This window comes from Amblyraja radiata, chromosome 4, assembly GCF_010909765.2.
Source record: "Amblyraja radiata isolate CabotCenter1 chromosome 4, sAmbRad1.1.pri, whole genome shotgun sequence".
In the NCBI taxonomy this organism is placed as follows: domain Eukaryota; kingdom Metazoa; phylum Chordata; class Chondrichthyes; order Rajiformes; family Rajidae; genus Amblyraja; species Amblyraja radiata.
Genome location: NC_045959.1, coordinates 48,470,606 through 48,487,123, shown reverse-complemented (window position 1 = coordinate 48,487,123; position 16,518 = coordinate 48,470,606). Strand labels below are relative to the sequence as shown.

General features: G+C 41.7%; 1 protein-coding gene across 2 annotated transcripts in view; it reads left to right on the top strand.

The window, feature by feature from the left end:
* The window catches only part of c4h8orf34 (chromosome 4 C8orf34 homolog), a 240,062-nt gene that overhangs the window by 159,850 nt on the left and 63,694 nt on the right, over nt 1-16,518 (top strand). For both annotated transcript variants that reach the window (XM_033019357.1, XM_033019358.1), the window contains exons 9-10: nt 5,102-5,193; nt 11,373-11,446. In XM_033019357.1, coding sequence (XP_032875248.1) covers nt 5,102-5,193; nt 11,373-11,446 — 166 coding nt within the window. The remainder of the gene's footprint in view (nt 1-5,101; nt 5,194-11,372; nt 11,447-16,518) is intronic.

The window sequence follows — 16,518 nt, the reverse complement described above, 5'->3', positions numbered from 1 at the left end:
TGGCTGATCTTATTCACCACCCACATGCAGGAATCAGATAGCAAATCTTGACAACATTTTAACCTCTAGCAGCACGTGAACCTCGTAACCTGGTGTCAAGTCAACAATCTTTCTCTCAATGTCAGCAAGACAAAGGAGATAGTCGATATACCTTGTCACTGCCAAAGTAGAGATGGTTGAAAGCTTCAAGTTCCTCGGAGTAAATATCACCAGCAACTTGTACTGGATTAGCCATAATGAAGCAATAGCTAAGAAAGCACACCAATGCCTCTTCTGCTTTAGAAGGCTTAGGAAGTTTGGCATGTCTGCAACAACTCTCACCAACTTCTACAGATGCACCATAGAAAGCATTTTATCAGGATGCATCACAGCTTGGTTTGGGAACAGCTTCATCCAAGACAGCAAGAAATTGCAAAGAATTGTGGATGGAGCCCAACCCAACACACAAACCAACCTCCCTTCCATTGACTCCATCAACACTTCACGCTGGCTTGGCAAGGCCACCAGCATAATCAGGAATGGGTCTCACTCTGGCCACTCCCTCCTCTCTCCTCTCCCATCAGGCAAGAGGTACAGAAGTGTGAAAATACACACTTCCAGATTCAGGGACAGTTCCTTCCCAGCTGTTAGCAGGCAACCGAACCATCCTATCACCAACTAGAGAATGGTCCTAAGCTGCCATCTACCTCATTGGAGACTCTCGGACTATCTTTAATTAGATCTTACTGGACTTTATCTTGCATTGGACATTATTCCTTTTATCCTGTATCTATACACTGTGGATGGCTTGAATGTAATCATGTTTAGTCTTTCCCCTGATTAGATAGCAGGCAACAAAAAAGCTTTTCACTGTACATGTGACAATAACCTAAACTAAACTACAGGAAGTAAACATGGAGACAAACCCGACCAAAAGTGTGTGGCTTTTTAAATAATGTTTAAGCTCTGACATACAGACTGATTTAAAATCCAACAAAATTGATACACAAACAATCAAAAATGTTTTGGTTTAAAATGTTTTAAATGTTAATGAAGTCAGAAATTGTTAAAGACTTTAAAGTGAAGTAACGTAAAAAAAGTAACACCCTTTTCACTCAGATCGTCGAGAATCTCCATTGAAATGAATGGAGACACAGATCTGACTAGACATAGATTTGGAGAGGCAGTTTGCAACATGCCACGTAGAAAGGAGATTGAAAACCTTGTAACTTGGTGCCAGGACTCCAACCTCTCCCTCAATGTCAGCAAGACAAACCAAGATTGATTAAATTCAGGAAGTGAAGCTGTACATACACACCAGTAGACATTGACGGTGCTGAAGATGGTCAAAATCTTCAAGTTCCTTGGAATAAAATATCACCAGCAATTTGTCCTGGACCAGCTACATTGAAGCTGTGGCCAACTTCTACAGATGTGCTGCAGAAAGCATTTTATTGGGATGCATCACAGCCTGGTTTGGGAACAGCTCCATCCAAGACCGGAAGAAATTGTAGGGTATTGGATGAAGGCCAGATCATCACGCAAACTATTCTCCCTTCAATGGGCTCCATCTACACTTTATGCTGTCTTGATAATGCCGCCAGCATAATCAAGTCTCACCCCAGTCACTCCCTCTTCTCCCCTCTCCCATCAGGCAAGAGATACAGAGGTTTGAAAACACACACTTCCAGAATAACCATATAACCATATAACAATTACAGCACAGAAACAGGCCATCTCGGCCCTACAAGTCCGTGCCGAACAACTTTTTTCTCTTAGTCCCACCTGCCTGCACTCATACCATAACCCTCCATTCCCTTCTCATCCATATGCCTATCCAATTTATTTTTAAATGATACCAACGAACCTGCCTCCACCACTTCCACTGGAAGCTCATTCCACACCGCTACCATTCTCTGAGGAAAGAAGTTCCCCCTCATGTTACCCCTAAACTTCTGTCCCTTAATTCTGAAGTCATGTCCTCTTGTTTGAATCTTCCCTATTCTCAAAGGGAAAAGCTTGATCACATCAACTCTGTCTATCCCTCTCATCATTTTAAAGATCCCTCCAATCAAGTCCCCCCTTAACCTTCTGCGCTCCAGAGAATAAAGACCTAACTTATTCAACCTATCTCTGAATCAGGGACAATTTCTTCCCAGCTGTTATCAGGCAATTGAACAGTCCACTCATCAGCTAGAATGCGGTCCTGACTTCCCATCTACCTCATTGGGGACCTTTAATCGGACGTTATCTTACACTAATTGTTGTATATTTTATGTATGCACTGTGAATGGCTTGATTGTAATCATGTATGGTCTTTTTGTGGAATGGATAGCACGCAGACAAAAACTTTTCACTCTACCTTGGTACATGTGACAATAATAAACTAAACTAAACTAGACTAGGATGGAGTCCTGCAATGGGAAAGAGTGATGGTTTGGGCGATGTCTGTCAATAAGGCTGAGGCTGGCAGGATCTCTAAGTCTGGGACTGACTTCAGTCTGAATGGATCTGAAATTCCCTTCAAAACTGACAATCACAGCCAGGAAGATCAGTCCAAGGAAGGTCAATGTTGCTAAAGACAGATGTCGCATTTTAAATGCAGGAGGGATTTCCCAGTTGCCTAATGTCCTAAAATTTGAGGTCATTTTCATATTATAAATAGCATCCCCATCCTGTTATTACTGGCCATGAAAAAAATCATTTGTTCCGCAAATTTCAAAACATTTGCGACATTGTATCCCACACTTCCTCTGATGCACCCAAGCAAATCTATTGCAAAATAATTTTCCTTGCTCATATTCTGTATAATATTTTTTCAACTTATCTCTATCAGTGATCCTTGGTTGAATGGTTTATTCTTCCTGCTTCATACAGTAGCAAGCTGATTTGAATTTTGATTTAATATGCTGTTTAGTTTTTGCAATTCATGCTCTGTTGAATACTGATGCCAGAGGCTGATAATTGGTGCTGGAGATGCAGGTCACTTGCAAACAGCCAGCCAGATTCCCAGCACTTCATTATTCAGTCAGTTGAAAACATTTAGTCTCATTGGTTTAAAATTTCTAACTTTATTTTCAAAGGGCAGAAATGAAAAATTAAACCATATTTTAGGTCATAAGGTCATAAGGGATAGGAGTAGATTTAGGCCATTTGGCCCATCAAGTCTACTCCGCCATTAAAATCATGGCTGATCTATCTCTCCTTCCTAATCCCAGCCTCCTGCCTTCTCCCCATAATCTCTGACATCTGTACTAATCGATTTTGTTTTACTGTTTTATTTTGTTTTAATGGAGCTCTCTGCTTGTGCATATAGACCGAGTTTAATGGCCATCATTTGTAAGTGAAGATAGTTCACACAAAATGATTAAACTTTGTTGGAGCTTATTCCAGAGCTCAAGGTATACAGGGATTGCAAAGTGTTTATTTGCACTAATTTGTGGGATTGACAGCATTAACCATCTCGTGTTGGATGCCAGGAGCTGCACACATGGCAACCTCTTCGTGTAAATGTGTCTCAGACACGTAGGAGTGCACTGCAATTTCCTGAAGGGATTTTCACATTGAACCATCCATTGGGTTTAAGTGAAAATGGATTGAAGTTGAGAATGAATTGGTGTATCTGGAAGCCGGTTGTAAAGTGCTGGACATCTGCTGTAAAACACATGTTTAGCGTTATGAATACAATTCTTTCTCTCAAAGAAAAACACATGTTGGTAACACTTTCTGGTTTGGGTGGGAGGAGAACCAAGCAGTTGTGGAGGGAGGGGTCTCTGTGGACAGTGGAAAGGGGTGGAGATGGGAAGATGTGATTAGTGATGCGGTCACGTTGGAGGTGGTGGAAATGACGGAGGATGATGTGTTGGATACAGAGGCTGGTGGGATGAAAGGTGAGGACCAGGGGAACTCTGTCCTTGTTGCATCTGGGTGGAGGGGAGTGAGAGCGGAACTATGGGACATAGAGGGGACATGTTGGCAGACCCATCTATGATAGAAAGTGGGAAACCACATTCACTAAAGAATGAGAACATCTCTGATGTCCTTGTATGGAAAACCTCATGTTGGGAGCAGATGCTGCGGAGATAGAGGAATTGAGAGCAGGGGTTAAGATCTTTGCAAGAGTCAGGGTGGGAAGAAGTGTACTCCACATAACTGCAGGAGTTGGTAGGTTTGTAGTGGATGTCGGTCGATAGTCTATCCTGTGATGGAGATGGTGAGATCAAGTAAGGAGAGAGAGGAGTTAGAGATAGTCCAGGTGAATTTGAGGACAGGGTGGAAGTTACTGGTGAAGTTAATAGTCCGTGAGCTCTGCACAGATACAGGAGGTAGCCCCAATCCAATTGTTGAAGCAGTCGAGAAATAGTTGGGAGATAGGACCAGTGTATGTCTGAAACAAGGACTGTTCGATGTAACTAACAAAAAGGCAGGCATTGCTGGCTGGGGTCCATGCAAGTGCCCATGACTACACCTTTAACTTGGAGAAAAGTAAGAGGAGTCAAAAGAGATATTGTTGAAGATGAGGACAGGTTCTGCTTGGCAGGGGAGAGTGTTAGTAGAGGGAAACTCATACTGCCACAGGTCGAACTCTGGTCTCTGTTGATGTAAGGTAGCAACTCTATCGTGGCACCACTGTACCATCCTAATGTATTTTGTATTTGGTGACCTTTTCTGTTTATTGTGTCCTGTATGTTTATTGGTTGTTTGTCCAATAGTACTGTACATATTAACCCCCTTAGTGGGTTATAACAGACAATCGGTAATAATGGAAACCAACTCCCCTGTGTGGTCCATCATAATGAAGGTTTACTTTATGTAGTTCAGATGTATGTGAATCATTATTACATGAAAATCTTCTCTGAATTCAGATTACTATAAAATAATGATCAAACTGCCCATGTGTGAGATTTAGTTTCTTACAATATTTTACATGGATTTCTAAACTTCATTGAGAATATATTGGATTGGTATATAATTTGTCACTGATCAAAATAATTGTATTCACTGTTTCAAGGTATCTTGTTTTAGGGTACAGTGGTTTCTCCAAATATTTAGTCCTTCTATGTTTCTGAAGCACTGCAGTACTCAGCACAACATTAGTAAATAGTTGTACTGTTTTGTCTAGATTCCAGGGAGATAGTCTAATGGAAGAATCTGATGATGGAACACAGATGTCGCATTCCCCTGAACAAGCAGTCCCTGACCCCTGTGCAGCTTGTAAGTAAGAACATTTCAATATGTTAAAAGTAATATAAGGAACGGTGCAGGGTAGAGGCCTTGCCCAATAAATAACAAAAACTGAAACTGACTACAATGCTAACTCAGCACCATGAGTGGGAAATTTCAATGGACTACGTTGAAAAGTAAAAACCAAATGTTGAAGCGGCTTATTGAAGTCCATATTGATCATGTGGGAATCATGGGTGTATAGAGAGTTGGATTCCACAGATCCTGAGATTTGAGATGGCGGGCAATGAATATATCACCAAAATAACTCAACATCAGCAGATCCATTACTTCTTCAAAGTTTACATCTGCTGCGATAACTGCCTGTACATATTTAAATCAATGAGATAGCCCATCCAAAAGTTGCAGTAGGTTGTGGAATTTGTCCAAGTGGGAGCAAAGCCACTCGGATTTGTGCATTTTCGGAAATAAAAGACTGATTTTCCTTGCAAAATGATGGCGATTCTTATTGTCTTTCAACATTGCAGTAGATTGTCAGATTATATTGTGCCTTAAGACTATAGAGTGGGATTTAAACCCATGGCCTTCTGACTTAGAGGTAAAAAGGCCTAACTAAGTCCCACTGACTCAACAGGATTTGAAACTAATTAAATAACGTAACCGCTGGAAGTATTCTAATGAGTTCTCTGTTTCATGCTCCAACATGCTGAAACATTCATTATGGCCATATAATTGCTATCCCTAGTGCCCAAGGAGAAACATGCCTATACAATTGCTAGAAAAACACTGTTGATCTTGAAGCAGTCACACCGAACTGAAAATCCAACTGGATTATTTACAATATAAATCAGTGACTTATGATAATACCTAGCGCCAGAAATACCAGTTTTCAAGTAATTGCAGCAAGGAAGTAGACCTAATTAAAAAGTGGAAGAATGAATATAGAAAGTGCAAATATAATCCTTTCACCATGCATCCCTTCAGAAAAACTAAATTCAAGAATATCAGACAAAATAATGAGTTGTTTTCTGTGAGACCATGCAACATTTTGCAAATGTATACTTGGATCACAAAAGGGATTATTTTATTATCCATATACTTTACTTTGCTCCTTCTTCAGTATCTATATAGCCTTACTTTAAAAATAGAAACCAGAAATGTGCACTATACTCAAAATATCATCCAACTATATGGTTATCATAACTTCCAGAATTTTGAATTAGGAATAAGCTGACTTTCTTGATCTGTACCATTATTTTTAAGGAGTTGTGTATTTGAGCCGTTATTTCCAATGAGAAGTTGCCTCATTATTCTCCCTATATTGAAATTAATTTGCAATTTACATGCTCATTCTACACATAGATTTTCATCTTGCGATTACAATTTGTAATTTGTAGCTAATTTCATTACTGTCTTGGTTTGCTGTCATCTGTCAATTTCTAAATGATGATTTTTTAATTTCTGAATTACTGTTTCTTCCGTATGTATCCTGTTAGTGAACAGTACAGTTTATTGAGGTGTCTCACCCCTGGCAAATATTATACAATGTTGTGCTGAGTGCAATCACTCCCCATAAAAAGATCAATCATCAACTGAAGGGAAGAATATTTGAACATATTTCCACTATTCCAATGCTATTCAGTTCATAACCTTCTGGTCGAGGCTGCTTTTCATAAGATCATAAGTGATAGGAGTAAAATTAGGCCATTTGGCTCATCAGGTTAACTCTGCCATTCAATCATTGCTGATCTATCTCTCCTTCCTAACCCCATTCTCCTGCCTTCTCCCCATAACCTCAGACACCTGTACTAATCAAGAATATATCTATCTCTGCCTTAAAAATATCCACTGACTTTGCCTGCACAGCCTGTGGCAAAGACCTCCACAGATTCACCATCATCTGACTAAAAAAATGTCCTCCTCATCTGCTTTCGAAAAGAATGTCCTTTAATTCTGAGGCTATGACCTCTAGTCCTAGATGCTCCCACTGGTGGAAACATCCTCTCCACATCCACTCTATCCAAGCCGTTCACTATTCTATATGCTTCAATAAGGTCCCCCCTCATTCTTCTAAACTCCAGCGAATATAGGCACAGTGCCGTCAAACGTTCATCATATGTTAACCTACTCATACCTAGGATCATTTTTGTAAACCTCTTCTGGACCCTCTCCAAAGTCAGCACATCCTTTCTCAGTTATAGTGCCCAAAATTGCTCAAATTATTCCAAATGCGGCCTGACCAGCGCTTTATAGAGCCTCGACATTTTTCCCTTATGAACCCTTTTACCCTTAAATATCCTGACTGATCAACTTCCCTGCATGTCTTATGGTATACTGTATATCCATCCAGAAACAGGCCATGTTTTACACGGAAGGCTTGTCTAATGCACCTAACCAGCAAAGTTCCAAGACAATGAAATGTGAGCCCAGGAACTCACGTTCCCAGTTCCTTGCACACCTACCTCCAGCATGCATACCAAAAGGTAAATGCATGATTCCCTAGGATGATATTAAAATAGTCAATAACTGACACATTTCCCCTCCATATTTTTTCTAAACCCTGTGCACCTGGAAAGATTACAATTTTCTTAAGCAAAGGGATAGGCAACATTTTTCTTTCTTTTCGCATAATTGTCTGTATTCTGCTTACTTCTTACCTCATAGCTCGTACCAGAAACATACCACCCAATGTATGGAAAAAAGTTGCCCCTCAGGTTTCCTTGAATCTTTCTCCTCTTACCTAAACCTTTGCCCTCTCATTCATGACCTCCCTTCACTGGGAAAAAGACTGTGTACATTCACCCTACATATGCAACACTTGGCTTTAAACACCAAGACAAGATCACCCCTCAGTCTCACACTCTTTAAGGAGTAATGTCCTAGCCCAACCTCTTCATATAACTCAGCCACTCGAGTCCTGGCAACATCCTCGTCAATCTTCTTTGCACTCCTTCAGTTTAATGACGTATGTCCCACAGGATGGTGACCACAACTGAAGGCAATACTCCAAGTATGGCCTCACCAGCGTTTTGTTCAACTGCATCATAAATATGTTCAATCGATCCCACCACTTGCAGCTTTGACAGTCTGGGAGATCCAATGCTTGTCACAGTGTTTCTGTGAGTTTAATGGACTGCCTTTGCTGTTCACAACCATAGCAAATTGCAAGGAGCTGGGCCCCCAACAGAAAACTGTGCTGGGGCCACACTAGAACAAACAGTGTGACCCCAGGACAGGTGGACAGTGACCTTCCATATAATATTAAAGGAATAATGCAGCTGTACCATGCAGCTGTTATCCACGTACTCAACAACATTCATTTATTACTTTATTATTCTGAAGGACTACATTTTTGTGAAATTGAAATATAACTTGAAAGGTCCAGGGCACTTTGATACTTTAATTTTAACTATTTCTTGAAGAACATGTGAAACTGTGGCACTAGATTTAAAGAGCATTACAAAATAAAAATATTAGAAATCTGAATAGTAAACACAAAATTGCTGGGCATGTTCAGTGGGTTAGGCTGTTGTCTAACTTGCTGAATATTTCCTGTTTTTTTTGTATATGATGATGATGATTGTAATGTCTTCTGCAGGACCCTGTTGTGACTAGCACCATGAATACATGTCCGACATCTTGTAAGAAAAGCTTATTTTCAACAAGTAACAGAAACTCCTAGAAGGTCACTTGACCTCAGTCACGAGGCACTGGCTAATTCGCCAGCTTGTACTCCTGGCCTCAAGTGGTGCTGGCATTTACATTACAATTATGATATTTTATTGTCACTTATCCCTAGCTGGGTACAGTGAATATCTTGTTTTTGCATACAAAGTGCACAAAAGAGTGGCCACAAAGGTGCCGACAAAGTACAAAGATGAGTACAAAAAGTACTCATCCCTTCCTTGCCCCCCACCCCCACGCCGTATCCCTATTTTTCTCGGCGGACCCCCCACGCCCGGACTCCCTATGTTCTCGGCGATGCGACCCGTCCACCTCAGCCTGACCTTGAGACTCCGACGTTGGCCCAACCCAGTCCCCAGTGCTCGACCTGCAAAATAGATAGATAGATAGATAGATCCTTTATTGTCATTCAGACCTTTCGGTCTGAACGAAATTATGTTGCCTGCAGTCATACACAGAATCAATAATAACAAAACATACAATAAACACAAATTAAATATCCACCACAGTGAGTTCACCAAGCACATCCTCACTGTGATGGAGGCAAAGTCTTAGTCTCCGTCTCTTCCCTCCTTGTTCTCCCTCTGCGCTGAGGCGAACGATCCAGGCCGAAGATGCCACTCTCCAGTCCAGCGGACCTCCGTGGTGATGTCGCCGCCGCCGAAAGCCGGAACGCCGTCTCCCGCCACAGCATCAGCTGGCAGCCGCCCCAGCTCCAGGTCCCGCAGTCTCCGCTCCGGGCCGCCGCCCCAGCTCCGGGCCGCCGCCCCAGCTCCAGGCCGCCGCCCCAGCTCTGGGTCCCGCAGTCTCCGCTCCAGGCCGCCGCCCCAGCTCCGTGTCCCACAGTCGCCGCTCCAGGTCCCACAGTCTCCGCTCCAGGCCACTGCCCCAGCTCCGGGTCCCGCAGTCTCCGTTCCGGGCCATTGCCCCAGCTCCAGGTCCCGCAGTCTCCGTTCCGGGCCGCTGCCCCAGCTCCAGGCCGCCGCCCCAGCTCCGTGTCCCGCAGTCGCCGCTCCAGGTCCTGCAGTCTCCGATCCGGGCCGCCGCCCTAGCTCCAGGCTGCCGCCCCAGCTCCGGGCCGCCAACCCAGCTCCAGGCCGTTGCCTCAGCTCCGGGTCCCGCAGTCTCAGCTCTGAGCCCCGCTGCATCAGCTCCAGGCTGCCGCCGAAAGCCAGAACGCCGCACCAGCAAGTCGGGCCACCGCTGCCTTAGCCCCGAAGACGGCCAGCCTCTCGTTGGTAAGTCCTGGCTGGCTCTGCCTCTGGAGCCTCGGGGTTGGTCGCAGGTTGGAGGCCGCCAGCTCCGCCATTAGGCCTCAGTGCAGACGGAGGCAGAGAAGGGGGATACAACACGAAAAAGTCGCATTCCCCCGAAGGAAGAGACAGAGAACATGTTTCACCCCCTCTAACACAACCCAACAAACTAAAACTTAACCAAAACAAGACAAAAAAAACAACAGAAAAAAGTAAAGACAGACGGACTGCAGGCGAGCCGCAGCTGTTAACAGCGCCGCCACTTCAATATACCTGTAGAAGCAGTGTGTACAGGACGGGATTTGAAAGTTCAGCTTTACATTAGAAATTGAAACGTGCTTAAGTTGGACAAAAAATAAAATCCTAATGAATATATTGTGTGACAGCCTACCTTAGGTAAGTTAGATCTGATGGGGGGTGACTTCCAGGATCTGGCATATGTCATTTTTAATTAGTTAATTCACTAACGTTCAGAATAATAAAGGAGAAGAGAACAATTCTGTATATCACTGATTTTGTGCAATGGTTTGAAGGTGCAGATTTGTATTTGTTTGTAAATGTAGTTATTGGCATCTCAATGTGCTTTACTGTTTGATGATTATTTTGTCATTGGGGTAGTTCCAATGCAGCATCCATAAAATTAGTCAGGCATTTCCACACCACAACTGTGTCACAAGGCTTGCTTGTGCACTTCAGCATTGGTAAAAGAGGATGTGAAGAACTTACCATTTGCTAGAAAACGAGAAGTAAAGAATCTGCATGGATAGTTGAAAGGTGGCACAAGCAAAATGGAAAGAAAGGAAGAGAGAGATTATCACAAGCAAGGCTGCTGAAAATGGAAAAGGAAAAAAAAAACTAAACAATTAACAGTAGAATTACTGTTTTCACTAAACCCTTTCACTTACATCTATGAGTAATCTACTAGCGATGAATCACCATTATGTATCTATTTTAATATTATATTAATTTTATGAAGCAGTTCCTGACAAATTCTGTTGAGAGCTTCTACCATCTGCTTCAAATTGCTCTGGATTGAAATAAAAACTACCAATGTGAAACTCAATCCCTTCTACCCTCTTGCAGAATTTCTGTGCCCCATTTTGGGACAGCAAATACCAAGGTTGATTGTGAGATATTTTCCTAAGACCACGCTTGGGTCCCATTTATTTAACGCGTATATTTATGACCATTTATGACCATACTTACTGAGATTGATTGTTGCTCAAAGTTAACGTGATTTCTGGAAATGAGTTATGTATTCTCTTGGAACAGCTCCATTGCTGGGGGTGGAAAGAGTGATGCAAGATGAAGAAGAATTGGAGAGTGCTTCTCAAGTGTCAGGGGCTGTAAGTATATTTAATTACAGACAACTTGTCTGGTGCAATTGATGATCTGTTGTGATAAACCCTCTTTGAAAATCTACTGTCCAGTCTGAAGTTTTGTTTGGATATTTGGTTCAATTTTATTTTACATTTTTCTGTCCGAAAAGAAAAAATCTGAATAGATTTCTGCATGATGAAATCAGTAATATCTGCAGACTCCTTGTTGTAAATGGCTTGCTTACAGGAAACTGATATGCAAGTTCCAAAACCTTTGAAAACTGATTATCTTTTGTGAAAGTTCTTTTTCATTGTCGAAGCATTTTTTTTATACTTAGATATTTAGTTTGTTAGCAAAAATGTGCAGCAGGTTTTGTCAACATACTCTGTACCATTAGTAACTACATTTCTTGCAGCATTTTGTATGAGTGACGTTTGTTTTTAATTTTACTTCAAAAAGTAAACAGCAGAGCACCACCTTCCATTTACAAAGCACATTCCATATTCTCAGAGAATTCTAAAGCAGTTCACAGTAACTTTTTAAGACTAATCACTACTCCTACTACAATTATAACATCAGCAGATATAGCAATCAATTTGTAAAAGGCAGAGTGCTGCAAATTAGTGGTATAACATATAAGGTAATGTATTTTAATATTTAAGGGACAAATGTTGATCTGAAAAGGAATATAACTAACGAGGCTCTGTAGTCCATGAATTAGTAGGAAACTCAGGTACAAAAAGTTACATTATTGGGGACCACGGGAAATGTATATTGTTTTGTGGAAGTGGAAGGCAAAAAATTGACCAATTACTGAAGGTTTTCAATAATCATAGTCAAATAAAATGCAATTTATTTTATGATAATAAATAATAAAACAGCACAATGGTTCAACGGTAGAGTTGTTGCGTTACAGCGCCAGAGACCTGGGTTTGTACGGAGATTGTTCTTCCTGTAGCCACGTGGGTTTTTGTCTGGGTGCTCCAGTTTCCTCCCATATTCCCAAGATGTGCAGATTTGTAGGTTAATTGACTTCTGTAAATTGTCCGTAGCGTGTAGGATAGAACTAGTCCAAGTGACCGTTGGTCGGCACGGACTCAGTGGGCTGAAGGGACTGTTTCCACACTGTATTTCTAAACTAAATTAAACTAAACTAAACTAAACTAAACTATTGGAAGACTGTATTTGGAATTCAAATGTAGCGTGGGCAATCCACATCCTCAGTCATTATCATAGAATTGTAGTCCAGTCTGTGTTCATGTGAGTTCTTCATTAGCAATGTTAAATTTTCAAGTTAGCCTTATTTTCTACACTTCTCCAAGTTATGAAGAGGGAGTGGGAGAGATGGAAGGGGGGGGGGGGGGGGGGGGGTAATTGCACACGTAGAACCATGGAAAGATGCAACTTTGAAATAAGCCATTTGAACAATCAGCATCTTGCTGGCTAAATGCGCTATTCAATCAGTATTGTTTCGCTGCTCTTCTCGCTGTAATTGTTTATACATCAATTATTTACCCAATTCTTTTAGACATGAATCATGCCACATTGGATTGTTAGGCAACAATCATGATCATAACAATTTTCTACATGAAAATGTCATGTCACCCCTGGTTCTTTTACCACTTACTTCAAACCTCCATCCATTGTTTAGAACCATTTTGCCACTGGAAATAGCAAGGGAGAAATTAGTTTTTGATTAATCACTGTTAAAGCGTCCGAGAAGGTTGATCGCCTGTATTCGTGCATGGACAGTTGATTGTACAGTGGAATCAAACCAATGAAGACAACTATTGATAGCTGATTACATCGTGGAGCTGCGGTTTGTGGCGCTTCCAGCTGCGGGCGGCACTGACTTTAACATCACGGAGCCTGGGATCCTTGCTGGGGTCGCCAGCATTGAATCTCCGCCTTGCTTGGCCTGTGGACTTTGGGAGCCATTTGAACAATGGTCTCCGGTAGAAAGTGGCCGATTTGGAAACTCCAAGCCGCTGAGAGTGTTCTTCCGTTCCGACGCCGGAGTTCCGATCATCCCGGCGAGAGGGCCTGAAACATCGGGCCGCCATTGCGGCAAATGGGGAGGCCTTAAAGGCCCCGACCACGGGTAAACAAAGAGGAAGAGGACTGAACTTTATTGCCTTCCTTCACAGTGGGAAACGTTGATTCCGCTGTGGGGGATGTTCAGGTTAAATTCTATCGTGTATTGTGTTCTTTTTATTCGCATGGCTGTATGGTAATTCAAATCTCACTGTACCAATTGGTGCATGTGACAATAAATGTCTCTTGAACTCTTGATTCCCTCACACTCATTTAGTACTAGTCACCAGGAACATGACATTCTGCTGTATTTGTGCACAGCAAACTCCCACAGATTTCAATCTGATCAACTGATTTTTAAGAATGTTATTTGAGGGATAAATATTGTCCTACTCACCACAGATAACTTCCCTACCTTTCTTTGAAATAGTACAAAGAGAACTTATATGTTCACCTGTGCAGATGTACAATGTCTCATGTGAATCAGGAACTCCAGCAGTGCAGCACTCCTTTAAACTGCACTAGAATGTCAGCCGAGTCTTTTGCATTCGGAATTCTAGTGTTTACATTTCACAAACTTCTGATTTAAGTGGAAGAGCCACATCCATCAGGCATTGCTATCTCTTCCCTTACATTCACTTTTGCTTTTCTTATTTGTTTTTTAATTCAACTCGGACTCAACTCTTTCAGTTTTGTTCTCTGCTGAAATGCTTTACTTTTATCTTTCCTATTTTTTCTGTTTGATATGATTCATCACATCTTTGGTCATCCATCTTCATCTTTTCCTCTCACTGAAATATATTTGGTCTGTATCTGAACTATTTCCTCTTCGGAGTTCTTTCATTGCTCATTTGTGTTTTCACCTGCATATCATTGATGATGTCAGTGACAGATTACTCTAGAACTATCTGAAAGTAGTTGTCTTCCGATATAATTATGATAAATGATAGTACAGATAAAAATGATCAATGTGCTAGTTTCTGTAGTGCTTAGAGCATGAAGATGTTATCTTAGAAAATTAAATAACCAAAGGTGAATAAACAAGCCCTAAGAGTAGGTAAATATTCTGGAATTTTACTCTCGGCTATCAAAAGTTCAATTCACTAAATTGTGCCTTAGGCAATTACTTTTACCAAGTAGGGTCTATGTAAAGAACACTGCAGGAATAACCACCGTTTTGAAATCAGTAAATATCCTCCGATACTTTAACAGAAGCTTGTTGAAAGTGAGCTTCACCGCATTGTAAAGTTTGCAACTGTACGTGTGGGATGTCATATTCTTAAGGTAGTTAAGGGAGTTGAGCAGACAGGATCTTCCTCTTTTGAATTCAGGCTGACTGCTATTAACAAAATAGTTGTTGTACATTTGATCATCTTACAATTGTTATTTTATATCTAAGATTTTCAACGTGCGGGCAATTTGCTAATCAGGAAAATCCCAAGTATAAATTGCAAAAAGATTTATATAATTCGTTGGTCAACTCCAAAGACGTACAGGTTTGAAGGATAATTGGCTTGGGTTTGCACACTAGGTATGTGAAAATTGTTCCTAATGTGTGTAGGCTTGTGTTAATGTACAGACTCCATGGGCTGAAGGGCCTATTTCCATGATGTATCTCTAAACTAAACTAAAATTGACAGATGGGAACTTAGTTGTTAGTTTTTGTGGCATAAGTCCCTAGTACAGCAACTGTACCCAAAATATAAAATGGGTTAGACAATCTAATAGTATTGGATGTAATAATGAATGATTTTGTCACCCCTCTGGGCATTTTTCTTTTAGATGTTTACTCTGCAGTGGTTCAAATACAGCAGATACTGTGAACTTCACTGGGTTACTTATTAATTTGACCAAAAACAGAAAGTGCTATAAGAAGTGTGTATGAAGGAACGGCAGATGCTGGTTTAAACCGAAGATAGACACCAAATGCTGGAGTAACTCAGCGGGACAGGCAGCATCTCTGGAGAGAATGAATGGGTGAAGTTTTGGGTTGAGACTCTTCTTCAGACCGAAGTCAGGGGAAGGGGAGATACAGAGATAAGGAAGTGTAAGGTGTGAAAACAAGACAAAAGGGATATGTAGAATAGATCATTGTTAGCTGGGAGAAGGTAACAACAAAGGAAATGGAGACAGTCAGGCTCCAAATGTTGTCGGAGACAGTCAGACTGGTCGGAGAACTGGGAAGGGGGAGGGATGGAGAGCGATGGAGAGCAAGGGTTACTTAAAGTTAGAAAGGTCAATATTCATACCGCTGGGGTGTAAGCTGCTCTAGCGAAATATGAGGTGCTGTTCCTCCAATTTACGCTGGGCCTCACTCTGACAATGGAGTAGGCCCTGGACAGAAAGGTCAGTGTGGGAATGGGAAAGGGAATTAAAATGTTTGGCAGTCCGCCTAAACCTACCTGATCCCCCGGTTGCTCTTCCGGTAATAGCACAACAAGAAATGGAGAGATGCCTCTGATCAGTGGTGGACTGGGTCTAAAAATATTGGTTGCCAGGATACAAAGGGGCCCACTTCATTAGGGGCCCACTTGATATAGGGGGCAACATCATCAGGGGCCCACTTGCCATCGGGCAAGCTGAAACCCTGGCCAGTCCGCCACTGACTCTGATACCTATAGCACAATAGGTAAGACATAGCTTTTATATTGATTTGAGGATGGTCTTTTTCTTTTCTTTTTTGTATAGTCTGGCCTGCTAGGCATGCCCCACATTGCACAGACAGAGAAGCCAAATCTGATCTTAATTGTTCTTTAATTGCTACATTAGGTCTGTTGAATGGCCTTAGACAGGTTAACTATTTCTCTCTCCCCATATGCTCTCTGACCTGGTGAGTGTCTCAAGGATTTTCCAATTTTATTACAGTTTTCTAGCATTTGCAGGCTTTTATTTTGATTTTTAATTTGGAATTAATGGGCCTATAAGTGAGGATAGGTTACAGAGAAGTAAGCAGGGTGCCATAACAGAACCATAAACAGAAAACACTGGAAACACTCCCCAAATGAGGCAATATCCATGGAGGGGAACAGTGAATTGATGTTTCGGGTGGATGACCTTTCATCAA